Source organism: Pseudophryne corroboree, chromosome 2, assembly GCF_028390025.1.
Source record: "Pseudophryne corroboree isolate aPseCor3 chromosome 2, aPseCor3.hap2, whole genome shotgun sequence".
In the NCBI taxonomy this organism is placed as follows: Eukaryota; Metazoa; Chordata; class Amphibia; order Anura; family Myobatrachidae; genus Pseudophryne; species Pseudophryne corroboree.
Genome location: NC_086445.1, coordinates 624,004,580 through 624,031,561, shown reverse-complemented (window position 1 = coordinate 624,031,561; position 26,982 = coordinate 624,004,580). Strand labels below are relative to the sequence as shown.

At 46.0% G+C, this 26,982-nt stretch overlaps 1 protein-coding gene across 1 annotated transcript in view; it reads left to right on the top strand.

Annotated features, from left to right (window-relative positions):
- The window catches only part of TADA2A (transcriptional adaptor 2A), a 305,603-nt gene that overhangs the window by 194,342 nt on the left and 84,279 nt on the right, over positions 1-26,982 (top strand). The window contains exons 10-11 of the mRNA XM_063954828.1: positions 19,213-19,323; positions 22,741-22,812. Of these exons, the coding sequence (XP_063810898.1) occupies positions 19,213-19,323; positions 22,741-22,812 (183 nt within the window). The remainder of the gene's footprint in view (positions 1-19,212; positions 19,324-22,740; positions 22,813-26,982) is intronic.

The window sequence follows — 26,982 nt, the reverse complement described above, 5'->3', positions numbered from 1 at the left end:
CGCCTCAACTGCACACAAAGGGGTTTTACTCAAGTCTCTTTGTGGTTCTGAAGCCGGATGGCTCTGTACGGCCAACTTTGAACCTCAAATCCCTGAACCGGTATCTTCGGGTGTTCAAATTCAAGATGGAATCCCTAACAGTGATAGCGAATCTAGAGGAGGGGGAGTTTCTGGTGTCCCTAGATATAGAGGAAGCATACCTACATATCCCAATTTGGCCCCCACACCAAGCGTTCCTCAGGTTCGCGATTCTGGACCAACATATCCAGTTTCAGGCCTTACCCTTCGGTCTCTCCACAGCCCCAAGGGTATTCACAAACGTTATGGCGGAAGTGATGGTACAACTGCGTATGAGGGGTGTCCAAATAATTCCGTACCTGGACGATCTCCTGATAAAGGCGGTGTCCAGGGAACAATTTCTGCACAGCAACGACTTGACTACTCGTTTGCTTATGAATCACGGATGGATACTCAATTTCCAGAAATCTCACTTGGAACTGTCTCAGAGCATTGAGTTCCTGGGGATGATCCTGGATACGGTCTCTCAGAAGGTTTACCTTCTCAGGGATAAGGCCTTGGTCTGGATGGTGCTGAAACCTCGTGTGGTCTCGATTCACCTTTTGTATCCGCCTGCTGGGCAAGGTGGTGGCCTTCTACGAGGCGATACAATACGGCAGGTACGACTGGTTAAGGGGTTAGACGCACTGGATTATGAGGGAAGACTTAAAAGGTTAGATTTGTGTACACTGGAAAAGAGGTGACTGAGAGTGGCAGGATTACACTCTCATCCCTTGTCTCTATTCCCCATTTAATGCATGCTAACACTTTATTTGCTTTTGTTGCTGCGTTTTGACATTGCGTACTGCAACCAAGTTTATTGTCGATGAGCACTCCCAAATCTTTTTCAACTACTGTTATCCCTACATTTTCCCCATTTAGTTTATAGGTTGCCTGATTGTTCTTAGTCCCAAAGTGCATAACTTTACATTTGTCTGTATTGAACCTCATTCTCCATTTATCCGCCCAGACCTCAAGTGTAGATAAGTCATTCTGAAGAGACTCAACATCCTTGTCTGAATTAATTGCTCTATATAGCTTAGTATCCTCTGCAAAAATTGATACTGTGCTTTCCAGTCTCTCTCCTAGCTCATTAATTAATATATTAAACAACAATGGTCCGAGTACTGAACCCTGTGGTATTCCACTAAGCACTGAAGCCCATTCAGAGTGCATCCCATTAATCCCCACTCACTGTTCCTTATTAAACAGCCAATTATTCACCCAAGTACAAATAGTGTCCCCTACTCCAAGCTCCCTTAATTTGAGAATTAGTCTCTTATGTGGAACTTTGTCAAAGGCCTTAGCGAAGTCCAAAAAGATCACATCCACTGCATCATAACCCAGGGAAGTGGACTTCCTAAGCAGGCATGACCTCCATCTGGGTGAATGGGTCCTCCGCCCTTAGGTGTTTCAAATACTAGTTCACCGGTGGGGTTGTCCACAGATAGACGTGATGGCTTCTCATCTCAACAAAAAGCTCCGTCGTTACTGCTCCAGAACGTGGGACCCGCAGGCGGTTACGGTAGATGCTCTGACGAAACCATGGACTTACCACTTTGTTTACCTGTTTCCTCCGATTTCTCTAATCCCAAGAGTTCTGAAAAGACTCAAAAAGGAAAGGGTTCATACAATTCTCATTGCCCCGGATTGGCCTCAGTGGGCCTGGTATGCAGACCTCCTGACGCTGTCGTTGGAGGATCACTGGCCTCTGCCGTTTCTCAAGGACCTTCTTCAACAAGGACCCTTCATCTATCTAGACCAGGCATTCCCAACCGCGGTCCTCAAGGCACACCAACAGTGCAGGTTTTAGTGATATCCCGGCTAACTGAGCTACTAATAAAGTCACCTGTGCTGAAGCCTGGATATCACTAAAACCTGCACTGTTGGTGTGCCTTGAGGACCGTGGTTGGGAAAGCCTGATCTAGACTTACAACGGCTACGTTTGACGGCCTGGAGGTTGAGAGGGAAATTTTAACCAGGAAGGGTCTTCCATCTACGGTGATTTCCACTATGGATCAGGCCTGTAAGGTGGTTACCTCCAAACATTACCACCGTATTTGGAAGAATTTTTCTTAGTGTGAGGGTCAACAATGTTATCTTGTGGAATTCCGTCTGGGCCGATTTCTACTGTTCCTGCAAGCAGGAGTGGATAAGGGCCTACGGTTAGGCTCCATCAAGGTTCAGATCTCTGCTCTCTCTATCTTCTCTCAAAAACAACTGGCAGTACTTCCTGATCTTAAAGGGGTGTTGCACATTCAGCCTTCCTTTGTCTGCATCACAACTCAAGACCATATTTTCCTTCTCCAATGAATCATGTGTTTTAAACATGGCCGCTAACAATGAGCGGACATTATGTACTGAATGCCTATTGCGCAAGAATCCTGTCTGGGCAGGATGGAGCAGTTTGGGTAGAATCACTTGGTGGCAAGAATTTTCGTGAATATTTTAAAATCTTGGTTTAACAATGAGATTGGCCGGTAGGATGAAACCAAAGTATGATCTTTATTAGGTTTGGGGAGGACTATGACTTGAGCCGTATTAAAGTCTGTCGGGGCAGGGTGGCCTGTCAAAAGTGCATTGTATAATTGTCTGAGGTGGTCACTTATATGTGGGATAAGTAGTTTATAATAGGCTGCCGACATGCCGTCGGGGTCTGGGGATTTCCCATTTGCTAAGGATTTAATGGTCGATTCTAAATCCGCTTCAGTAACGGGAGTGGTAAGAAATTCTCTATCGTCCTCAGAAAGAGTAGGGAGATCAGCCTGTGTCAAAAAGTCCATGCCAGCTGTAGGGTGGTCAGGTGGTGCGGTGTATAATTTCTCAAAGAAAGCCAGAAAGGTGTCGCTAATCTGTTCCTGTGTGACTGAGGGGGGTCCACAGGTGTCTCTAATTGAGGAAATATGTTTTGGTATTGCATGAGTTTTTGCCATGTTTGCCAATAATTTTCCTGGGCGATTGCCCCAACGAAAATATTTGTTAGATTGGAAGGAAAGAAATAACTTGGCCTGTTCCGCACAAAGGGTATCGTGTATTAGTTTAGTGTCTTTATATAATGTTCTGTTAATCTCAGACGGATCAGCCAACAATCGAGAATAAGCCGAGGCAACCTGGAGGGACGCCTCCGCCATCCTTTCCCGAAGTTGCCTTTTCCTAGTGGCAACATATGAGATCATCTGTCCTCTAAGAACAGGTTTAGAAGCCTGCCAGAAAAGATTTAGATCATTGACATGTGCTGCATTATCGTGTGTATAATTGAGATATGATTGTGACAAAAAGAGTTTAAAGTACTCAGAATGAGCAAGGTATTCAGGGAACCGCCAGACATAAGAGTACGGTCGGGGTGTGGTTAAAGTGATTGTCAGGGTGATGTGGGCATGGTCGGATAGGAGAATATTAGCTATGGTGGAGTCCACTATTCTATGGATCAAAGAGGCAGATATGAGCCAGTAATCCAATCTAGAGAATATTTTATGGGGGTGCGAGAAGAAGGAATATTCCCTAGAGTCAGGATGGAGAAATCTCCATGGGTCCAGAAGCTGTAAAGAGTCCAGCATTAGGAACAGGGAGGGTGGTATGGATCTATTGAAACTCAATTGTCTGGGGCCACCAGATAAATCTAATAGCGGGTCTAGAACAATATTAAGGTCTCCCCCTAAAATCAAAACCCCCTCCATCCAGCCCTGTAAATGAACAAAGATGTCTGAGAAAAAGGAAGCATTCGGTCCTGTAGGGGCGTAAATACATGCTAAAGTAAAATGCTCTCCTTCGACCTCTACCTTTAAAAACAAAAACCGGCCCTCAGGGTCCACCCATTCATCCCTGATCTCATAGTGCAGGGATTTACGAAATAGAAGAAGTACTCCCCTTGCTTTAGTAGTGTAGGAGGCGCTTCTGAAGCCTCCAACCCAGGTATCTCTAAGTGTATTGGGGTCATTGAGACGCCAGTGCGTCTGCTGCAGAAACACTATATCAGGATGAAACTTTTTGAGGTGAGTCAAAAAATGTTTCCTCTTGACTGGCGTGTTCAGGCCCTTTACGTTCCACGAGGCCAGTTTAAGAGACGTCTTTGAGCCATCGTCAGAGGCCTCAGCATCTCTAGGGGCCGGCATTATCCGATACCCAGTCTAGTGGAACGCAGAGGGAGAAGCCACAAGCGAAAGTCCAATCCCCCGTCCCAGCACGCAAGGGGAGGACAAAAATGATGTATCGGGCAAACAAATGGAGTTAAAATAAACATACAGTAAAAAAAACTACGTAATGCAGGTCGTAAACAGTAGCCAGTGCAGCATAGGCCACCAGTCATAACATTTTTTACATTTTTGAACCCAAGAAGACAGTAATAATAACCGTCCATCTGTAACAGAAACTCTGTTTTGATTAGAAAAAGGGGAGGGAAAGAAGGCTGACAGAAGAAATTGAATAAAGGATTCCCACCATCCCTGCGGCAGGCGGGGAGAATTCCCATTTAACCCTATATGCAAGAACCATATAGAAACAATCAACAGTGTGCTATCCATTAGGAAAGAAGGAGAGAGAAACAAAATAAAGAGATACTTAAGTCTAGAAATGTCAATCAGCATCGTCCATTCGAGAGTCAGACTGTGATGATGACAGAGACTTGAGAAAGTTCCGAGCAGAATCTGGGGTGTCGAAGTAATGTGGTTTGCCGGCATGGAAGACTCTCAGTTTTGCCGGGTACAGGAGGGCAAATCTGATGTTTTTAGCATAGAGCTCCTTGCATACAGGGGAGAACTTCCGTTGTCGTGTCGAAACTTGAAAGGAAAAGTCCTGAAAAAGAAGTAGTTTGGATTCCTTGTAGCGTAGGTCAGAGCTCTTGCGGTAGGCTTCCATGATCTTCACTTTGTCAAGATAATTAATAACTTAAAAATTACTGGTCTGGGACGTGACTGAGAGGACTGTGAAGACTGCCTATCAGGGCCGATGCGGTGGGCTCGTTCCACCAGATGATAGGTGGGGAGGGGGGGCAAATCAAGGGTTGTGGGGAGCCAGCGAGTAACCAAGTCCAGCAGATCTCTCTGTCTGACGGATTCTGGAAGACCAATCAGGCGTAAGTTGTTCCGGCGATTCCGATTTTCTAAATCTTCGATCTTATCGGCCATGGCCACTAGGGTATTGTCGTGCGTTTGTTGTTGTGATTGAATCGTGTGTTGATCATCCTCCAATGTAGATATTCGGTCCTCGGCCTCAGCCAGGCGTTGAGTGTGTTGGGTTAGTTGAGCTGCCGCTGACATGATTGCCTCCATCAGAGGCGCCAATTTTGCGTCCAGCAAAGGCAATATGATGTCTGATATTTCTTTGGCCCTTTGTACTGAGGATGGACTAGCTTGGACGTCGGTAGGCACCATGTCGTCAGTGACTCGTCTGCCAGGAGAGGATGGAGACCCCTGTGGAATAGGGCTGTGCTCCCTATCTTTGGCCGTCGATTTATTTTTGTTCTGAGAATTCTTATTCGCGCGGAGCGTTTTGGCCACGTATTTTTCCATGGTGGGTAATGTGGTCCAATCGTGGCGTCACTCAAAGGACACAATGAGCGTAGGTGTATAGCAAAAGATTACAAGTCCCTCAGGAGTATGGCAGGTAAGTCCCGGAGGAGTGGGGAAGTGACCAGTGGAAAAAGTACTATGAGGAATATGTGTAGAATTGCCAAAACAGGGTGCATTTCAAGGAGGCACACGTGTAGTAAGAAGTGGAGGGAGGTGGGGGAGAGGAATCCACCTGTGACAAGGTCTGGGCCCAGGCAGCGGCCAGCGCGGTACCCGGAAGACCTCCTGTTTTTTCGTTTGTTTTTATATTGTTTGTTGATGTGAAATCGTTGCTTATGTGGGCACAGGTGGAGGGTGACAGGTCAGCAGCGTCGCCACCAGCTTCAGCCGAGTGATGGCCCTGATCAGTGGAGCAGTGTAGATGTGGTCTGAGCCCTGCGTATCCTCTGAGGGGGAAAAAGGCTCCAGACAGTCCTGAATTTCAATCAGGGAAGCAGGGAATTGCGGCCGCTGCAGCTGCGAGGCGGGGCTCCGCTTCACGCACCTGTGTTGAGAGGAGCTGTCAGCCAGCGGTATGGGATCCAAAGGGCCAGCGGAGGAGCACAGCGGAGTGCTGTGAGCGGCCAGGGATCCCTCAGGCAGCCGGGTCAGCGCCTTCCACGAGACCCAAGACGGCTGCCGTCATCTGGTGCACACTACTTGTGCGAATTCCGGTGAATGTAGCGGGAGGGGGGAGCGAGCCGGGACCCACGCCACTCTACTCCGGGGTATCTCCAGGGCCCTCTGGTGTGTTTGCAGGGTCACTGATCCAGGGAGAGCCACTGGTCTGGGCTAACAGGGATGCCCGAAGGGAGAGCTCCCAGGGTAAGCAGCCGGATCGGTCGGTCCGCCCACCGGAAGTGAGGGCCCAGTTCTGAAAGCTGATGGAAGGGCTAATTCAGCTTTCAGGCCAGGGTGGGTGATCTGTAGCCTATGATGTGGGCATCCCCAGGTCTTCACAACAGCTATATATATGTAGTGAGGAGCTTCCAAAGCATAATAGCAGTGGAACTACTTGTCTGCATATAGGTATCTGCGGCCTCCGGGTGTCAGGCCCAGCGATGGGGACGTTGTGTAATAAGGGAGGAGGTGACCTACCGGATTTTTAGAAAGCCGTGCGGTGTTTAATGCCAATGCCTCCTCTCCAGGTTCCAGCTTCTCACACTGGAGCTTGCAGCATAAAATCAAAGATGGCCGCCGGACTGTGTATCCCCTCAGCAGTTTCCAGCCTCCTCTGGCCAGCCCTCCACCTCGACCCCACCACGACCCGGCCACCTGTGGGCTATGTGGGGCTGAGGCCTGGCCGCTCCAATCCTGAACGAGAACGCCGTCGCCGCTATGCGCCCGGAGGTCCGGCGGCTCGGCGTCCTAATAGAGGTCCCGGCCCTAGCAGGGGGGAGCAGGCCGCAGTCCGCAGGAGTCTCCACGTTACTCCGCGGCTCTGCTCCGTCGGTAAGCGAGGAGACTTGAAGGAGAGGGTAGAGTCAGGTGGCCGATGGGGAGGGTGCCAGGAGGACACCAAGTGCAGCGCAGGTCGGCCGCTGGCAACTTCCAGTCCGGACTCCGTCTAAGCTCGAGGTCCCGGCTTTGCTCCCTGCGTAGGCCGCAACCTGCACGGACACGCACAGTGTCCGCCGGCTCCGCAGCGCACACATGGGGACGATCGCAGGTCTCTAGGGGTGGTGATGGGCCCCTAAAATCTCCAGTAGGAAGCAGGGGAGAGAGGTTAATATAACGTCGGCCGGGAGCTGCAGAAAAGCCCAGGATATTATCTTACCAGCATTTTTACCTGAGCTACGCAACAAGATGGAGAAACGGTTACACACTCTGGGTTTAGTAAGGGCAATTTCCATTTATCTGTCAAGAATGGAGAAGTTGAGAACGACAAAGCACTTAATCGTCTTACCTACAGAAATTAGGAAGGGACAGGCTCCCACTAAACAGACCATTGCTAGGTGGATCACACAACTCATTAGCTTTGCATATGTGTATTGCATGTGAGGTGGTAGATACAATGAATCAAGATGGGAACGATAAAGAAACAGTGATATTAAGTAGAGACAGGAGGAAACAAAGAATCAGTATTAAGTTGGGACAGGAGGAAATAAAGATTCAATGTTGAGAGGAAAAAGAGATAGAGCTATATAGTTATAGTAGTAATGGTGAATAAGTATAAAATAAAGATAAAAAAATAAATTAAATTAAATAAAAGCAGTTAATGTTTGCAAGTTCTTTTCATGTAAGGGTTGAGGTGAGAGGGTTTTTATTGCGTCTAAACTAGATATATGCAGTCCATATTACCCGTTTGGGTTAAAGGAAAAAACTTTCCCTATAGAATGTGGCTTGTCCTTTGCCGCCTGCAGTAGTTCTTGGTAAGGTGGGGACGAGTCTCCGTCCCGGCAAGCGCCGCTGCAGTGTCAGGCGTCGGTTCTTGTGCTGTTTCTAGTGTAGCGGTGTGCTTCTCCTCTCTTCCCTCTAAGCTCCAACACGTTTCAAATCGCATAGGATTCTTTTTCAAGGTGTGGCTTCCCTTTTCCCAGAGTTGCTCTTTTTTTTTTTTTTTTTATTTGTTTATTGGAAGATCACAAAACATCAATAATACAAATTCCAACATTCACAATCCAGTACAATAAAAAAACACCTATATAAACCTGGAAAATATTATACTATCAAATTTCTGTATGTGATCCATTTTATCTATTTTTAAAGAAATAAGAAAAACAAACGTCTAGACGGTGTAGTTATTGAAGAAAGACACATAAAAGAAGCAAAGAGTAAGAGAAAAGAGGGTTAGAGGACAGAAGAAGGACAGAGGGTAAGGAAGGAGGAATGAGGGGGGGGGAGGGCAGGACCCTTGACAAAAAGGAATAAAGGATCATATGATCTAGTGTGTATGTATGTATGTATATATATGTGTGTATATGTATGTGTGTATATATATATATATATATATAAATATATAACAACCCCAAAGGGGATAAATAGCAAAAGGAGAGCCGATCCAGTGAAGGGAGATCCACGGAGACCAAATGGCAATGAATTTTTTTGAAGAGTTATTGAGGATACTCGTCATGTACTTCATACGGTACACGTACCAAATGCGGGACATTATAGTGTTCAGAGAAGGAGCAGTTAATTGTTTCCAGTCCCTCGCTATTTGGCAGGTGACCACAGAGATCACATGACGCATCAATTTATTTTGATATTTGGATAACATTGGGATATCTAGTGGTAAAAGAAAATATTTAGGGTCATTTGGAATGGGGATATGTAGTAGGATTGCTATGAAGTTGACGGCTTCACTCCATAAGCTAGCTATCTTGGGACAGGACCACCATATATTTAGAAATGAGCCCTCTAAGTTACACCCTCTCCAACTCCTATCGAAGGTATCAGGATAGATCTTACTAAGTCTGGAGGGGACATAGTACCACCGATATAATAACTTATAAATGTTCTCTTTAATCTTGACGCATATAGAGCTAGAGGCCGCATTGTCCCAGATCTCTGACCACTCATCCTCAGTGAATGTAGTGTTAAGATCGGTTTCCCAGGCTTTTTCGTAAGGAGGAGGTTGTGGGGGTGTTGCTCCATCAGAGAGCAATGTATAGCTAAAAGAAATCAGTCCTCTAGTAGAAGAGCGTCTGAGGCACAGTGCTTCAAAAGCAGATAGTGGCCTGCTAGTGAGTGTATGTTTCATTGTAGAGTGAAAGTGTCTAATTTGTAAATATTGAAAAAAATGTTTAGTAGGTATGTGGTTATTATCCTGAATTTGAGAGAACTGGGGGAAATTTATATCTTTAGAAATATCATTAAGGAACAGAATGTCTCTGTATTTCCATGGAAGAAATGCAGTATTGTGCATTCTCGGAGGAAAGGCCGGATTATGGAGGAGTGGAATAACAGGGGAGGGAGAGGGAGCCAAACTATGTTTTCTATTTGCATCATCCCAAATTGATAAAGAACGAGAGACAATCGGATGAGAAACCACACTTTTAGGATGATTAGGTCTTGAGATCCATAAAAGAGAGGAAACGGAAGAGAGTCCCAGCTCAGCAGCCTCGATATCGACCCAGACCTTCCCTGTCCCAGCACCGCACCATTGCACACATTGTGCCAACTGTGCAGCGGTATAATATTTTCTGAAATCTGGAATACCTAGTCCTCTACCATGAGTAGGGCGCTGAAGCAGTTGTAGGCGAATTCAGGGATGTCTATTTGCCCATATGAAGCGAGAGGACTGAAATCTCAAAAATGTAAATACATAGGACGGGATAAAAATCGGAAGAGTCTGAAAAAGGTAGAGAAGTCTGGGGAGTATATTCATCTTAACTGAATTTATCCTTCCTATCCAGGAAACGAAGTGAGAAGACCATGAGAGGAAATCTGATTTAATCTGGTCTAAAATACGAGGAAAGTTAGCTTGAAACAGTTGGTGATGTCTATGTGTTAAAAAAATACCTAAATATTTAAGTTTCTTCCTATGCCAAATAAATGTAAAAGAGGCCTCTAGGGTTAGTTTGGTCGGTCCTGGAATATAAAAGTCTAATACTTCAGATTTTTCAGTATTGATTTTATAGCCTGAAAGTTGGGAGTAAAGGCCAATTTCAGACAAATGGGGATGTAAAGATTGGGCGGGGTTTCCCAGAGATAGGAGAACATTGTCCGCGTATAGGGCAATTTTATGTTCAGTCGGACCAACACGTATACCCATAATGTCAGAATTATTACATATTCTCGCAGCTAGGGGTTCCATGACCAAGGCGAAGATTAGGGTGGAGAGTGGGCATCCTTGTCTAGTGCCATTGGTAATCTGAAAAGGAGAAGAAGTGAGACGGTTAACAGATACTGTGGCTGTAGGGTGTTGGTATAGGGCTTGGACGCCTTGGGAGAATTTACTGGTAAAGCTCATTCTGTTAAGGACCTGGAAGGCAAAAGGCCAGGAAATGCGGTCAAATGTCTTCTCGGCGTCTAGTGCAAGGATCAAAGAGGGTAATTTCTGCCTATGTATAGAGTGAATTATATCTATAGCCCTTCTGGTGTTGTCAGATGCTTGACAACCCGGGATGAAGCCCACTTGGTCTGGGTGAATTAGGTGAGGAAGATAGGAAGAGAAACATTTTCCCAAAATCTTTGCATAGATTTTGAGGTCTACGTTAAGCAATGAATTTGGCCTATAATTGACGCATTTCGTGGGGTCTTTGTCAGGTTTCGGGATCACCACAATATTTGCTTGCGGGGAGGCCGGTGCAAAGGAGGACCCATTTAATATGCAAAGAAAGAGAACAAACCAGCCTAAGTTGGAAAGGGCGCTGTAAGTGTAACTCCAATTTATTGGGTATATATAGCTGCTGCCTGAATAGGTTCGTCACACCTATATAATGGATCCAAACAGAAAAAACAGCAATAAGGCAGCGCTTACTAAGATGTATTGTCAAATTATCAATATGATTTATTATACATAAAAAACATCACTAAAACATGGTTAAAAACTAAGCTCATTGAAATAACACTGCAGTAGATAGCTTCTGGTCACCATATATGTAATGCATATGCTTGTTCCAATATTTCCATAAGACCCTTTTTGGCTGAGAACCAAAATTATCCTGGGGCTATAGCGTACTCCCTGGACTGGAGAAATATAATTCAGACGCTGGAGGATTAACAGTTCCAATATTGAATCATTATATATGAAAGTCCTCACCAGTTATGCGTGTTTGTATGCAAAGTCCAGTCCTTAGTTCACGGATATGGTTCAATGCTAGCAATGAAGTGGGGTCCACGGTGGTCCAAGCAGTGATGAATAAATTGTAAATAGATGACACACAGGCTCACAGCTGACGCGTTTCATATTTATGATAAAGCAGCAGCAGCTGTGAAACGCATACGCTTCATTTATATATATATTTCCATCCTAAAACATCACGCCGGGCGTAGTTCAAGTGGGCGAGGCCACGGCATTGGGCAAAGAAACCTTGATGGGCTTATAGCTTCTTAATCAAAGTGTGAGTGGGGTACGCTCCTAAGCCACCTCTTGATCATATAAAAAATACACTAAGAACTGTGGATACATAAAAGGAATCTACTACACATTGGTCTTTATTTTTTATTCCCTTACATGTTACTATACTCTGGAGAAATTCCATCAGAACATTCGCTTTGAGAACTCCATTACAGGAACCTTCATTAAGGGACGTTATGGTGATTTTTATTTGTCTATAATTTTGTGTTAAAGCGCTGTGGTTATAAACATAGATCTCTGATTTTGTGGTAGTGTTTGTTGTTTTGCAGATGTGGTGACATCTCATGAGGTCTGCTATACCATAGCTGCTGAGCGCCTGTTCTGAAACACACCCTAACCATACTGCTTAACTTAATAGGCAACTCCTAGGGAAATTTTTTTCTTTTAACCCAAACGGGTAGTATGGACTGCATATATCTAGTGAAGCCGCGATAAAAACCCTCTCACCTCAACCATTGCATCAAAAGAGCTTGCAAACATTAACTGATTTTATTTTATTTTTATTTATTTAATTTATTTTTATCTTTATTCTATACTTATTCTTATTCACCATTACTACTATAACTATCTAGCTCTATCTCTTTTTCCTCTCAATATTGAATCTTTATTTCCTCCTGTCCCTACTTAATATTGATTCTATGTTTCCTCCTGTCTCTACTTAATATTACGGTTTCTTTATTGTTCCCATCTTGATTCATTGTATCTACCTCACATGCAATACACACATAAGCGCTCAAGCTACTAAACACATCTTCAACAACAGCCCATTGTTCACCCCGCTTTACAATGGATGTGTTAAAAAATTGCAGTTGAGACCGCCATATTAAGGGCCAGGGGTAACTTCTGGGTGGTCATTCCGATGATGCTGATGGCTTGGACGGAGGTCATGATCACTGAATTTGATGGGCTTATCTCATTTCGTGCATGGAGAAAGTGTTTTCCTTGTCCTTTTGGTCCTCTAGGAGGGCTTTGACTCAGGGTTGCATTTGAGTCCTCTGAAGTTGCAGTTGTTGAATTGTTTTTTTCAGCATTGCCTTTTCATACTCGCGTAGATTCAAACATTCATGCATGGCATCCTTCATGTACTGTACAATCACCGCAGTTACTTCCACACCTCTGTGTTGACCTCATTTTGGTCCTTCATTTTCTACAGTGAGATCCTTTGGAACCTCCTGACTTCTGCCGATATCAAGTATCTCATGTGGAAGACTTTTTCCTTTTTGCCATTGCCTCTACTAGGAGAGTTTCAGAGCTTAGTCTTGTCGTTCACCTTTTCTTGTGTTTCACATTGACAGAGTAGTGCTTCGTACACAACCTTTCTTTCTCTGACGTCCTAAGTGGATGCTGGGGACTCCGTCAGGACCATGGGGAATAGCGGCTCCGCAGGAGACAGGGCACAAAACTAAAGCTTTAGGATCAGGTGGTGTGCACTGGCTCCTCCCCCCATGACCCCCCTCCAAGCCTCAGTTAGGTTTTTGTGCCCGTCCGAGCAGGGTGCAATCTAGGTGGCTCTCTTAAGGAGCTGCTTAGAAAAAGTTTTTAGTTTTTTTATTTTCAGTGAGTCCTGCTGGCAACAGGCTCACTGCATCGAGGGACTTAGGGGAGAAGAAGTGAACTCACCTGCGTGCAGGATGGATTGGCTTCTTAGGCTACTGGACACCATTAGCTCCAGAGGGAGTCGGAACACAGGTCTCACCCTGGGGTTCGTCCCGGAGCCGCGCCGCCGACCCCCCTTGCAGATGCTGAAGATTGAAGGTCCAGAAACCGGCGGCAGAAGGCTCTTCAGTCTTCTTGAAGGTAGCGCACAGCACTGCAGCTGTGCGCCATTGTTTGTCACACACTTCTCACCAACGGTCACGGAGGGTGCAGGGCGCTGCTGGGGGCGCCCTGGGCAGCAATGTAAATACCTTTTATGGCTAAAAAATACATCACATATAGCCCTTGAGGCTATATGGATGTATTTAACCCCTGCCAGATATTACAAACTACGGGAGAAAAGCCCGCCGGAATAGGGGGCGGGGCTTATTCTCCTCAGCACACAGCGCCATTTTCCTGCTCAGCTTCGCTGTGAGGAAGGCTCCCAGGACTCTCCCCTGCACTGCACTACAGAAACAGGGTAAAACAGAGAGGGGGGGCACTTTTTTGGCGATATTTTATATATTTAAGCTGCTATAAGGATACAACACTTATATAAGGTTGTTCCCATATATATTATAGCGCTTGGGTGTGTGCTGGCAAACTCTCCCTCTGTCTCCCCAAAGGGCTAGTGGGGTCCTGTCTTCGATAAGAGCATTCCCTGTGTGTCTGCTGTGTGTCGGTACGTGTGTGTCGACATGTATGAGGACGATGTTGGTGTGGAGGCAGAGCAATTGCCGGTAATGGTGATGTCACCCCCCAGGGAGTCGACACCGGAATGGATGGCTTTGTTTATGGAATTACGTGATAATGTCAGCACATTACAAATATCAGTTGACGACATGAGACGGCCGTCAAACCAGTTAGTACCTGCCCAGGCGTCTCAGACACCGTCAGGGGCTGTAAAACGCCCTTTACCTCAGTCGGTCGACACAGACCCAGACACGGACACTGAATCTAGTGTCGACGGTGAAGAAACAAACGTATTTTCCAGTAGGGCCACACGTTATATGATCACGGCAATGAAGGAGGCTTTGCATATCTCTGATACTACAAGTACCACAAAAAGGGGTATTATGTGGGGGGTGAAAAAACTACCTGTAGTTTTTCCTGAATCAGAGGAATTGAATGATGTATGTGATGAAGCGTGGGTTAACCCAGATAGAAAAGTGCTAATTTCTAAAAAGTTATTGGCATTATACCCTTTCCCGCCAGAGGTTAGGGCGCGCTGGGAAACACCCCCTAAGGTGGATAAGGCGCTCACACGCTTATCAAAACAAGTGGCGTTACCGTCTCCTGATACGGCCGCCCTCAAGGATCCAGCTGATAGGAGGCTGGAAACTACCCTAAAGAGTATATACACACATTCTGGTGTTATACTGCGACCAGCCATCGCCTCAGCCTGGATGTGCAGTGCTGGGGTGGTCTGGTCGGATTCCCTGACTGAAAATATTGATACCCTGGATAGGGACAGTATTTTATTGACTATAGAGCAATTAAAGGATGCTTTTCTTTATATGCGAGATGCTCAGAGGGATATTTGCACTCTGGCATCGAGAGTAAGTGCGATGTCCATATCTGCCAGAAGAAGTTTATGGACGCGACAGTGGTCAGGTGATGCGGATTCCAAACGACATATGGAAGTATTGCCGTATAAAGGGGAGGAATTATTTGGCGTAGGTCTATCGGATCTGGTGGCCACGGCAACTGCCGGAAAATCCACCTTTTTACCTCAGACCCCCTCCCAACAGAAAAAGACACCGTCTTTTCAGCCGCAGTCCTTTCGGTCCTATAAGAACAAGAGGGCAAAAGGACAGTCATATCTGCCCCGGGGCAGAGGAAGGGGTAAGAGAGGGCAGCAAGCAGCCCCTGCCCAGGAACAGAAGCCCTCCCAGGGTTCTGCAAAGCCCTCAGCATGACGCTGGGGCTGTACAAGCGGACTCAGGAGCGGTGGGGGGTCGACTCAGGAATTTCAGCGCACAGTGGGCTTGCTCACAGGTGGACCCTTGGATCCTGCAGGTAGTATCTCAGGGTTACAGGTTGGAATTCGAGAAGTCTCCCCCTCGCCGGTTCCTAAAGTCTGCTTTGCCAACGTCTCCCTCAGACAGGGCGACGGTATTGGAAGCCATTCACAAGCTGTTTTCTCAGCAGGTGATAGTCAAGGTACCCCTCCTACAACAGGGAAAGGGGTATTACTCCACGCTATTTGTGGTACCGAAGCCGGACGGCTCGGTAAGACCTATTCTAAATCTGAAATCTTTGAACCTGTACATACAAAAATTCAAGTTCAAGATGGAATCACTCAGAGCAGTGATAGCGAATCTGGAAGAAGGGGACTTTATGGTGTCCCTGGACATAAAGGATGCTTACCTGCATGTCCCAATTTGCCCTTCACATCAAGGGTACCTCAGGTTCGTGGTGCAAAACTGTCATTATCAGTTTCAGACGCTGCCGTTTGGATTGTCCACGGCACCTCGGGTCTTTACCAAGGTAATGGCCGAAATGATGATTCTTCTGCGAAGAAGAGGCGTATTAATTATCCCTTACTTGGACGATCTCCTGATAAGGGCAAGGTCCAGAGAACAGCTGGAGGACGGAGTAGCACTAACCCAAGTAGTGCTGCAACAACACGGGTGGATTCTGAATTTTCCAAAATCTCAGTTGACCCCGACAACACGTCTGCTGTTCCTGGGAATGATTCTTGACACGGTTCAGAAAAAGGTGTTTCTTCCGGAGGAGAAAGCCAAGGAGTTATCCGAACTTGTCAGGAACCTCCTAAAACCAGGAAAAGTGTCTGTGCATCAATGCACAAGAGTCCTGGGAAAGATGGTGGCTTCTTACGAAGCAATTCCATTCGGCAGATTCCACGCACGAACTTTTCAGTGGGATCTGCTGGACAAATGGTCCGGATCGCATCTGCAGATGCATCAGCGGATAACCTTATCGCCACGGACAAGGGTGTCTCTTCTGTGGTGGTTGCAGAGTGCTCATCTGTTAGAGGGCCGCAGATTCGGCATACAGGACTGGGTCCTGGTGACCACGGATGCCAGTCTGAGAGGCTGGGGAGCGGTCACACAGGGAAGAAACTTCCAGGGAGTATGGTCAAGCCTGGAGATGTCTCTTCATATAAATATACTGGAGCTAAGAGCAATTTACAATGCTCTAAGCCTGGCAAAACCCCTGCTTCAGGGTCAGCCGGTGTTGATCCAGTCGGACAACATCATGGCAGTCGCCCACGTAAACAGACAGGGCGGCACAAGAAGCAGGAGAGCAATGGCAGAAGCTGCAAGGATTCTTCGCTGGGCGGAAGATCATGTGATAGCACTGTCAGCAGTGTTCATTCCGGGAGTAGACAACTGGGAAGCAGACTTCCTCAGCAGACACGATCTACACCCGGGAGAGTGGGGACTTCATCCAGAAGTCTTCCACATGATTGTGAACCGTTGGGAAAAACCAAAGGTGGATATGATGGCGTCTCGCCTCAACAAAAAACTGGACAGGTATTGCGCCAGGTCAAGAGACCCTCAGGCAATAGCTGTGGACGCTCTGGTAACACCGTGGGTGTACCAGTCAGTGTATGTGTTTCCTCCTCTGCCTCTCATACCCAAAGTACTGAGAATTATACGGCAAAGGGGAGTAAGAACGATACTCGTGGCTCCGGATTGGCCAAGAAGAACTTGGTACCCGGAACTTCAGGAGATGCTCACGGAAAATCCGTGGCCTCTACCTCTAAGACGGGACCTGATTCAGCAGGGACCGTGTCTATTCCAAGACTTACCGCGGCTGCGTTTGACGGCATGGCGGTTGAACGCCGAATTCTAAAGGAAAAAGGCATTCCAGAAGAGGTCATTCCTACACTGGTTAAAGCCAGGAAGGAGGTGACTGCACAACATTATCACCGCATTTGGAGAAAATATGTTGCGTGGTGTGAGGCCAGGAAGGCCCCCACGGAGGAATTTCAACTGGGTCGATTCCTACATTTCCTGCAAACAGGATTGTCTATGGGCCTCAAATTGGGGTCCATTAAGGTTCAAATTTCGGCCCTGTCGATTTTCTTCCAGAAAGAATTGGCTTCAGTTCCTGAAGTCCAGACTTTTGTAAAAGGAGTACTACATATACAGCCCCCGGTTGTGCCCCCAGTGGCTCCGTGGGACCTGAATGTAGTTTTGGATTTTCTCAAATCCCATTGGTTTGAGCCACTCAAATCGGTGGATTTGAAATATCTTACATGGAAAGTAACCATGCTACTGGCCCTGGCTTCAGCCAGGAGAGTATCAGAATTGGCGGCTTTATCGTATAAGAGCCCATATCTGATTTTCCATTCGGACAGGGCAGAACTGCGGACGCGTCCTCAGTTTCTGCCTAAGGTGGTGTCAGCGTTTCACCTGAACCAGCCTATTGTGGTGCCTGCGGCTACTAGCGATTTGGAAGATTCCAAGTTGCTGGACGTTGTCAGGGCATTGAAAATATACATTTCAAGGACGGCTGGAGTCAGAAAATCTGACTCGCTGTTTATACTGTATGCACCCAACAAGCTGGGTGCTCCTGCTTCTAAGCAGACGATTGCTCGTTGGATTTGTAGCACAATTCAACTTGCACATTCTGTGGCAGGCCTGCCACAGCCTAAATCTGTCAAGGCCCATTCCACAAGGAAGGTGGGCTCATCCTGGGCGGCTGCCCGAGGGGTCTCGGCATTACAACTCTGCCGAGCAGCTACGTGGTCGGGGGAGAACACGTTTGTAAAATTCTACAAATTTGATACCCTGGCTAAAGAGGACCTGGAGTTCTCTCATTCGGTGCTGCAGAGTCATCCGCACTCTCCCGCCCGTTTGGGAGCTTTGGTATAATCCCCATGGTCCTGACGGAGTCCCCAGCATCCACTTAGGACGTCAGAGAAAATAAGATTTTACTTACTGATAAATCTATTTCTCGTAGTCCGTAGTGGATGCTGGGCGCCCATCCCAAGTGCGGATTGTCTGCAATACTTGTACATAGTTATTGTTACAAAAAAATCGGGTTGTTATTTGTTGTGAGCCGTCTGTTCAGAGGCTCCTACGTTTGTCATACTGTTAACTGGGTTTAGATCACAAGTTATACGGTGTGATTGGTGTGGCTGGTATGAGTCTTACCCGGGATTCAATATCCTTCCTTATTGTGTACGCTCGTCCGGGCACAGTATCCTAACTGAGGCTTGGAGGGGGGTCATGGGGGGAGGAGCCAGTGCACACCACCTGATCCTAAAGCTTTAGTTTTGTGCCCTGTCTCCTGCGGAGCCGCTATTCCCCATGGTCCTGACGGAGTCCCCAGCATCCACTACGGACTACGAGAAATAGATTTATCGGTAAGTAAAATCTTATTTTTACCAAAGGCAGTTTCTCTGTCCCACATAAATAAGCCAATTTTCTCAAGTGATAGTTCTTACATTGAGGGTGAGGCTTGTAGCTCTTTGGTTTTAGTCCATGTTCTCTGGACCATAACCAGTTGCCATACCTCTGCCATTGGAAAGACTGATGACACATCTGTCCACTACTATTCTCAAAATCGGGGTTGGGCGGCTTCAAAATTTATGATTTCTTTGTTGCTTTGAACTGTTACTCAACTGGGCTTATATTGCTGGGGCCAGCAGGTTCCTTACCAGGTTGCGGCTTATTTCACTCTGTATGATTTGATGTCTTGGCGCCGTGGGGATTCAAGTGAAAGAGTTGTGCAGGATAGCCACTTGCTCTTCTATTCATAACTTAACCAAATTCTATTGGATTGACATATTTGCGTCTAGGGATTTAAATTTTGGTTGCAAGGTTGTTCCATGCTACTTAGCGCTTGCCGTCCGTGTCCCTAGTGAAAGTTGGAGAAAACAGGAGTTTTTTTGCACTTACTAGTGAAATCACTTGCTCTGTTTTGATTCCATTCATTCATGCTCATTAACTCACAATCCTTTCTGATTTTATTTAGTTCTGGAAAGAAGGTATTCCAAAGATGTTCAAGAGCTGTATGAAACAATGAGGCGATTTGGCAGGATTTTAGGAGCAATGAAACACGATCGGTTTATTGAAAGTCATGCATGTAAGTAGCATTTTAAATGATATTGTAATGTAATTATACCTTTGTTTTATTTGACATGGACGTGGTGGTTTATGAGAAAGTTGTAATAGGACCAGGGGCAGAACTGTGGGAGGCAGTGGAGTCTGCTGCCGCCGGGCTCCTGACCTCAAGGGGGCAGATCTCCTCCATTGTCTCCAGCTGCCTGACCCTGAAGATCGTTCGCTGCGAGGAGCTTTCGTGTCAGTGACACGGAAGCTGCCTCCTAGTATATACAGAGAGCTGGCTGTGGCTACAGCTAGGGGGAGCTCCAGAGCGCAGCTCCTGCCAGGCCCTTCCAGATGAGCTGGCCGAGTGAAGCTCTCTGTTCTTCCGTTGGGCTGATAGCAGCAGGTAGGCACTGGCAGCACTTGCCTCAAGCTGCACTGTGGGGATGTGTGTAGTTGGAAAGGGGAGGGGTGCTGGGGAGTCTTTAATAAATGTTGGCAGCACTGTGTTTTATGTGTGCATGTTTAAGTGAGGTGTGTGTGTACGTGAAGGAAGCATGTATTTGTTTTTGTTTGTGTGTGTGTTTTTAAGTGAAAGGCGTGTGTGCGTCTAAGGGAGACGTGTGTGTGTGTGTGTGTGTGTGTGTGTGTGTGTGAGGCATGTGTGTGTTTAAGTGAAAGAGGCATATGTGTGTATGTGTAAGTGAAAGCGGCATGTTTGTGTGTTTAAGTGAAGGAAGCGTGTGTGTGTGTGTGTGTGTGTGTGTGAGTTTAAATGAAGGAGGCATGTGTGTGTGAGTTTAAGTGAAGGAAGCATGTGTAAGTGAGAGGCGTGTGTGTAAGTGAGAGGCGTGTGTGTAAGTGAGAGTCGTGTGTGTAAGTGAGAGGCGTGTGTGTTTAAGCTAAGGAGGCGTGTGTAAGTAAGAGGCGTGAGTGTAAGTGAGAGGCGTGTGTGTGTTTAAGTGAAAGTGGCGTTTGTGAGTGTGTTTAAGTGAAAGAGGTGTTTGTGTGTTTTTTATATATATACTGTATATCGGCACACCACTGCGCCAAAGCATACACATTGTGACACGCTGGTGGGTGAGGGAGTACTGTAGGTGTGCTATCAAGGTATGCTGGTGTCTATTGTGATGACGGACTTGGAGTGCCGTCCACTTTGTATGTGTATCTATATTACTATTGGGAAAGGCACCTGAGCACGCTACTACTGTTCAACATGAGTGCCGGATAGCTACATATGAAGGGTGTGTGTGTATACAGTATGTGGGGGGGAGCACCAACATTTATCATGCCTCCGGGCGACTGGGGTGAACTTACGCCACTGAATAGGACAGCAATACTTCTTAGCAGTACAGTGATAAATGCCTGCTGTTACATTTACAAACCAATACATTGCAGATATCTATCAAGGGTATGGGGAAACTGAGAATACAGTTAGCAGATCTTGGTAGACAGGAAAATGTACCATAAATTGGGAATATGGTCATTGATCGCTTGTTCATATGTACTGTATTTCACTGTGCATAATGAGCAGCTGCAGTTTAAATATTAACACCATGTTTCTCCAATATTTAGTTAAATTTTATTATGTTTTGTCAGGTATTTCTTAATTTGTGTTTTTAATATTGTACAGGTTGTTTTGTATAAATGAGTGATACATTTCACTGTGAGTGATAAATTGCACCAGCCAATCAGCTCTTAACTTCCATGTCACAGACTGTCAATCATAAATAAGGGCAGTAATGCCTTGGCTGCTGTAACAGTATAGTTTTATGACTTTCTGTAGATCACCTGTCCTATAGCACCAATTTGTATAGCATCAGCCTGCTGGACTTTCACAGTCAGAGTGAGGCCACTTTGTAATCCATACAGCCAGCTTTTACATATGTACTTTCTTATGAGCATGCACTGTTCTGAATATCAAAATATGTTAGCAATAGCTGAAAAAAAATATAAAGGTTTCAAATATCACCAAATGAACCCAGTTTTGGCCCTGTGTCTGTTCATTTCCAAGCTATTAATTGTCTAGTGCAGGGATGGGGAACCTTTGGCTGTCCAGCTGTTGTTGAACTACACATCCCAGCGTGCCCTGCAACAGTTTTAGCATGGGCAAATAGCAAAACTGTAGCAAGGCATTCTGGTACACCCACTCGCTACTCGTGACAAACAGCTTAACCAAGTTTTGCATGTTGTGCCAAATTGAGCAAAATAGCAAAGATGTAAGTGGACACATCTGTATGTGTAGTTCAACAACAGCTGGAGGGCCAAAGGTTCCCCAACCCTGGTCTAGTGTATAAAGAGCTGAGTTGGTTCTCACTGCTAATTCCTGTATGATTAGTGCTTCAATACTTATTTTGAACCAGTGGTCGAAGTGGGGCGGTATGGTATACCGGCACTTCTTCCACTGACCCGGAAATGCGGAACTGAAAGTGCAGCAGGGGGCGAGGGAAGTGACCATCCTGCTGCACATGGTGCTCCCCGTCCCTGCGCGGCGGCTGTGTAGAGTGCTGTATTAGCTCCCAGCCGCCCCCAACAGCCCACCACTCACCGCTGCCAGCCAACCCACATCAAATGAGGTAATGTTCCCCTGCTGTCACCTCTTTCCCTGTCGTTACCGTCCCTGTCCCTACTGTCACTCTCTATCTCTCTCCCTGCTGTCACTGTCGTCACTCTCTCCCTGTCGTCACTCTCTCTCCCTGTCCCTGCTGTCACAATTTCGGCTCCTACCGTGTGCTACAATGTGAATTTCGGCTCGTACCGTGTGCTACAAGGTGAAAGGGGCACCAGTACAAGATAGTATAAGGGGTTCTACACGCCCCCTTTGGGTGACCACGTCTCCTTTTAGGATGACCACGCCCCCTTTTCTGGCCGGCGGCTGTGTAGAGCGCTGTATTAGCTCCCAGCCGCCAGCCGCCCCCAACAGCCCACCACTCACCGCTGCCAGCCAACCCACATCAAATGAGGTAATGTTCCCCTGCTGTCACCTCTCTCCCTGTCGTTACCGTCCCTGTCCCTACTGTCACTCTCTCTCTCTCCCTGCTGTCACTGTCGTCACTCTCTCTCCCTGTCGTCACTCTCTCTCCCTGTCGTCACTCTGGCTGTCCCTGCTGTCACAATTTCGGCTCGTACCGTGTGCTACAATGTGAATTTCGGCTCGTACCGTGTGCTACAAGGTGAAAGGGGCACCAGTACAAGATAGTATAAGGGGTTCCACACGCCCCCTTTTGGGTGACCACGTCTCCTTTTTGGGTGACCACGCCCCCTTTTCTGGAGCACGCGCGCATAATTACGTCCTTGACTTTTGCATACCCCCACTTCAAAATTTCCACTTCGACCACTGTTTTGATCTATTTACTTTACTGTAATTGAAATGACTCTTAATAAAGAAATCAACAAATTGATTTTATAGTTTACTATACTTAATTTTTATATTTGTATACTTTTTTTCTTGTAGTGGAATTTGAACTACGTAGGGAAATCAAACGGTTACAAGACTACAGAAATGCAGGAATCAAAACATTTTACAGTAAGAAAGGCCTCTATTTTTGCTTTGTGAAATAATTGTTAGTCGGTCCGTCCTCCCACCCAATATGTTCTATATAAAGTGTGGTTTCTTAGACATAAGACTACAGAAAGAAGCTGCTTTGTTGCCTGCATGTAGGTCTTAAATGAGGTACAGTAGCTATAAATATTTTGATAGAAAAAATTTAAAAATGTTTTTGGGTTTTATTTGCTTGCTATTAAATCCTTTTATCTGATTTCATCTGTGGCACTTTGGGTATGGCAAGTAATGTGAGAAGGCTGGCACTTCTAAAACTGAATAGTTTGAACATTGCATAAACCAGAAATCACACAAGTGTATATATAAAAAGGGGTCACCTTATCCTTTTGGCAGTTTTGATGGGTCTCAATTCCTCATATACATGCAATATTCCCAAAGCAAGGAAGATAAGAGGAAAGAAATGTACTGTATGTAGTGAAGCACAGTTTTAATCCTTTAGTTAAAACATTACATAAAATGGACATCCACAATCTGGGGATCCTAAGATGGCTATATTGTCAGAATTACCAGCTGTCTGTTAGAACTGTCAACATGCAATCCTTAAGAACATGTCTAAGATGTCAACCCCCGGTTTCTCGCAGCAACATGTTCCGGTCACCATTAGCCAGGTTCTAGTCCATGGTCCGACCGGTCCTCCACATCAAACCTACTCGCTTCAACCCAGTAAATCTGGTCTTTTTCAAAGGTCAAATGTCACACCATCCCATCGCTGACCGGTGATACCCGTTGTTGTCTGACGAGCGTGCGCATTGCGGTGCATCTGCTGTTATGACCTCGTCGCCAACTGTGCGAAAACGCATAGCAGCGATCAGATCTGAATGACCCCCTAAGATGTTACAGATAGTCCAAAGGCACAGGATATACGGAGGCTTGCCAAACTAGTCCAAAACAGCGACAAGAGCTCCCACGGTAACTGAGGACTATAACTGGCAGTTCCTGGTAGGACTGAATGCTAAATAAAGGGTGAAGCAGCCAAACACACAGCTCATTCAGCCAGGCCCCTTTTTAATGAATATCCTTGTGCAGTTGCAGCTCTGCACATCCTTCCTGCACAGGCCCCAGATTTTCCCCATGGCTGCTAGGCGTCTGTTGCCTACCGACCAGCGAAAGTTGTCGACTGGAAGTACTCGTCTGTCCCAGTCACCTAGCAACGACCGGGACCCAGATAGTAGATAAGCCGCGGCAGCTCGCGACTGTCTGGACATTCGTCCAATATAAAACAAGCCAGTCACATTCAATGGCATAAACCACGCATTTGGTATTACATGTGATAAAGTCTCTTAACATTGTGCCATTAATTGTCACTTCACTACTTTTATTATTTTCACCCCGTTAACTTGTCGGCATCCCACGCACATGCTGCAAAACCACAAAAAGAAGCTGCTATGTTGCCTGAATGTAGGTCTTAAATGAGGTTCAGTAGCTTTAAATATTTTGATACAAAAAAATAAATATTACTTTTTTTTGCTTGCCATTAACTCCTTTTCTCCAAATTCATCTGGGACTCTGGGGGTATGGCAAGTAGTGTGAGGAGGCTGGCACATACAAAACTGAATAGTTTGAAGATTGGTTCCTCACCCTCCAGACTAAACCACCAGTTACTTAAACAAAAGGATAGAGGCAGACAACTTATGTATATGAATGTCTCGCCTGCTGTCTTGCAATACTCATTGGGCCTGTCTCATATTTGTAAGTAAAGCAAATTACCCAGAAACTGGGCAAAACCATGTTGCACTGCAGGTGGAACAAATGTAACGTGCAGAGAGACTTAAGGTGCATACACACTGAGATTCGGGCTAACCCCGATTCTCACTATGCGACGGGCTAGGTCGGCATCGCAAGCACATAATGACTGTGCTTGCAATACTATGTGCGATTTTGGGTAAGTGACAATTTTTCTACGAGAATCTTTTCTACGAGATAGTCAAAATTGTCTTGCCTGCACAGTCTCTCTAGGCTTGCGATGCTGACCGCGCGGGACCGTGCATTGGTATCGCAAGGTGACTTTCACCTTGCGATCTGCACTAACATTTCTTACAATTTTGACTATATAGTCAAAATCGTAAGAAAATATCTCACCGTGTGTACACACCATTAGATATGTGTTGGGTGTGTTCAAACTGAAATCTAAATTGCATTGTTAAAATAAAGCTGTCTAACATTTGTGGGCTACAGATGTGTCCTCCTCCATCGTTGCTGCAGTCACATTAAACAGCCCTTCTAGTCACGCCTAGTCATGAGCACATTTACTAACACTTGGAGTCTTGTGAATTTTCCCCCCCCAAAAAATGCATCTTATGTGCATCACTATGCAAATGTGATGCACAAGCAGACTCTGCTGATAAAAATGATATGCAACATGCCTATATTCTGTGTGCGACTGCGGCTCTATCTGCATCCAAAATGCTACGTTACAGTGTTTTCCTGTGATGCAAATAAGACCCATTTTGAGCAAAAAAAAATGTCAGACGTTAGCAGAATTGCACAGGAACTGCCAGCTCACTCATGCCAGGCATCTTGTGGTAGATGTGTGAGGACACATCTGTACATGCAAAAGCAGCCAGTATTTACCCTGCACAGAAAAAATATAACCCACCCAATTCTCAGATATAAAACTTGTATGGTGCATCCATCTGAGCATGAGCACTAGACTGATGTCCCATGGAGCAGCAAAGTTTCTAATGGAGGGTTGAATTCTCTTCGCTGCTAGGATAAACGAATGATGAGGCCAGTGATGCATGTATTATCGCCATCCTATGAAATTTTTGGGATTTGTTTTATACTAACACCATGCACTACATCTCTAAACTCTGTAGTACACTATAGAAGACCTTCGCTCTTGTCTGACAGAGTGTTTTGATTACGGACTGATACCACTTTTCCTCTGAGCAATTCTCATTTAACTTTCATGCCCTTAACCCCTTTGCTGCTTACATTTTCTCACTCATATGATGAGGCCATTTTTCATGCTTCTCAACATTTCAAGAGCAATATCATAATTTTTCTTTACAGTACCCATACATATTTTTCTTCAAAAGACAGTGTAAGGCATCTGCATCTGCTTTTGCTAAACGCACTATACCTTCCTCACAAACCAATACACACTCTGATTCGAAGGAATCATCAGTACTTGCTGACATGGTTGAGGTTTCTGATGCAGAATCTCACTCATGGGATGAGGAGGCCACATCTAACCTCAGTGTGGCCGCATTAAACAGGGCGGCCAAATTCTCTCTTCATCTTGAGGATGCTGAACTGGCCACTACTTTACAGATCCGCTACGCAAGCAGCAGGAAGTAGTCCTAGCTGAGTTTCCACACTCCGACCACTTCACAGAATTTAGAACTGAGGCGTGGAAAGCACCTACTAAGAAATTCACCTACTGGAAAACACACCTATTGTGGATACTCATGTGACACACTTACTCAAAAGTTCCATCCTACCTATCCCTACTGCATCCTCACTTAAGGAACTGCTGGATAGACAACTGGATGCATGTCTTAATTCAGTGTACCCCCTTACAGGAGCTACTGCCAGGCCAGCTACAGCCACAGTGTGAGTCGCTAAGGCCATAGAAACATGGACTGATGACCTAGAACGCAGTTTTACATCTGATCTGTGCACAGCTCAGTTATCCGTTATTGCCAACATCAGAGATGCAGTCTATTACATTGGCGCAGCTGCTCTTGACATTGCACTGTTATCCTCTAAGGCTACGGCTGTATCCTTTGCCACTCGCCGCATTGTGTGGCTCCGCTCATGGAAGGCAGATATGGACTCTACGAAAGCCCTGGAAGCCCTCCCATACACGAGCGAGTTCCTCTTTGGTCCAGCACTGGACAAGATTGTTGAGAAACTAGCGACATCTAAGGCGGCTCATCTGTCTTCAGCTTCTCAGGAAGACCTCATACTTTGCCTTTTCGGACTTTTCGTTCACAAGACAAACCCAAGGGTCAGTCCTTTCTACGCTCTGATCGCGTAGGCAAAGCCTCCAAACCCAAGGCCAAGCAGACTTGGGCCACCAGACGTCGTTCTACCAAACCTGAGGATAAACCCTCGGTGGGAGGCTGACTTCTTCAATTTGCTCAGGCATGGAGTCTTATCACAAATGACTCCTGGGTGACTTTTCACAAA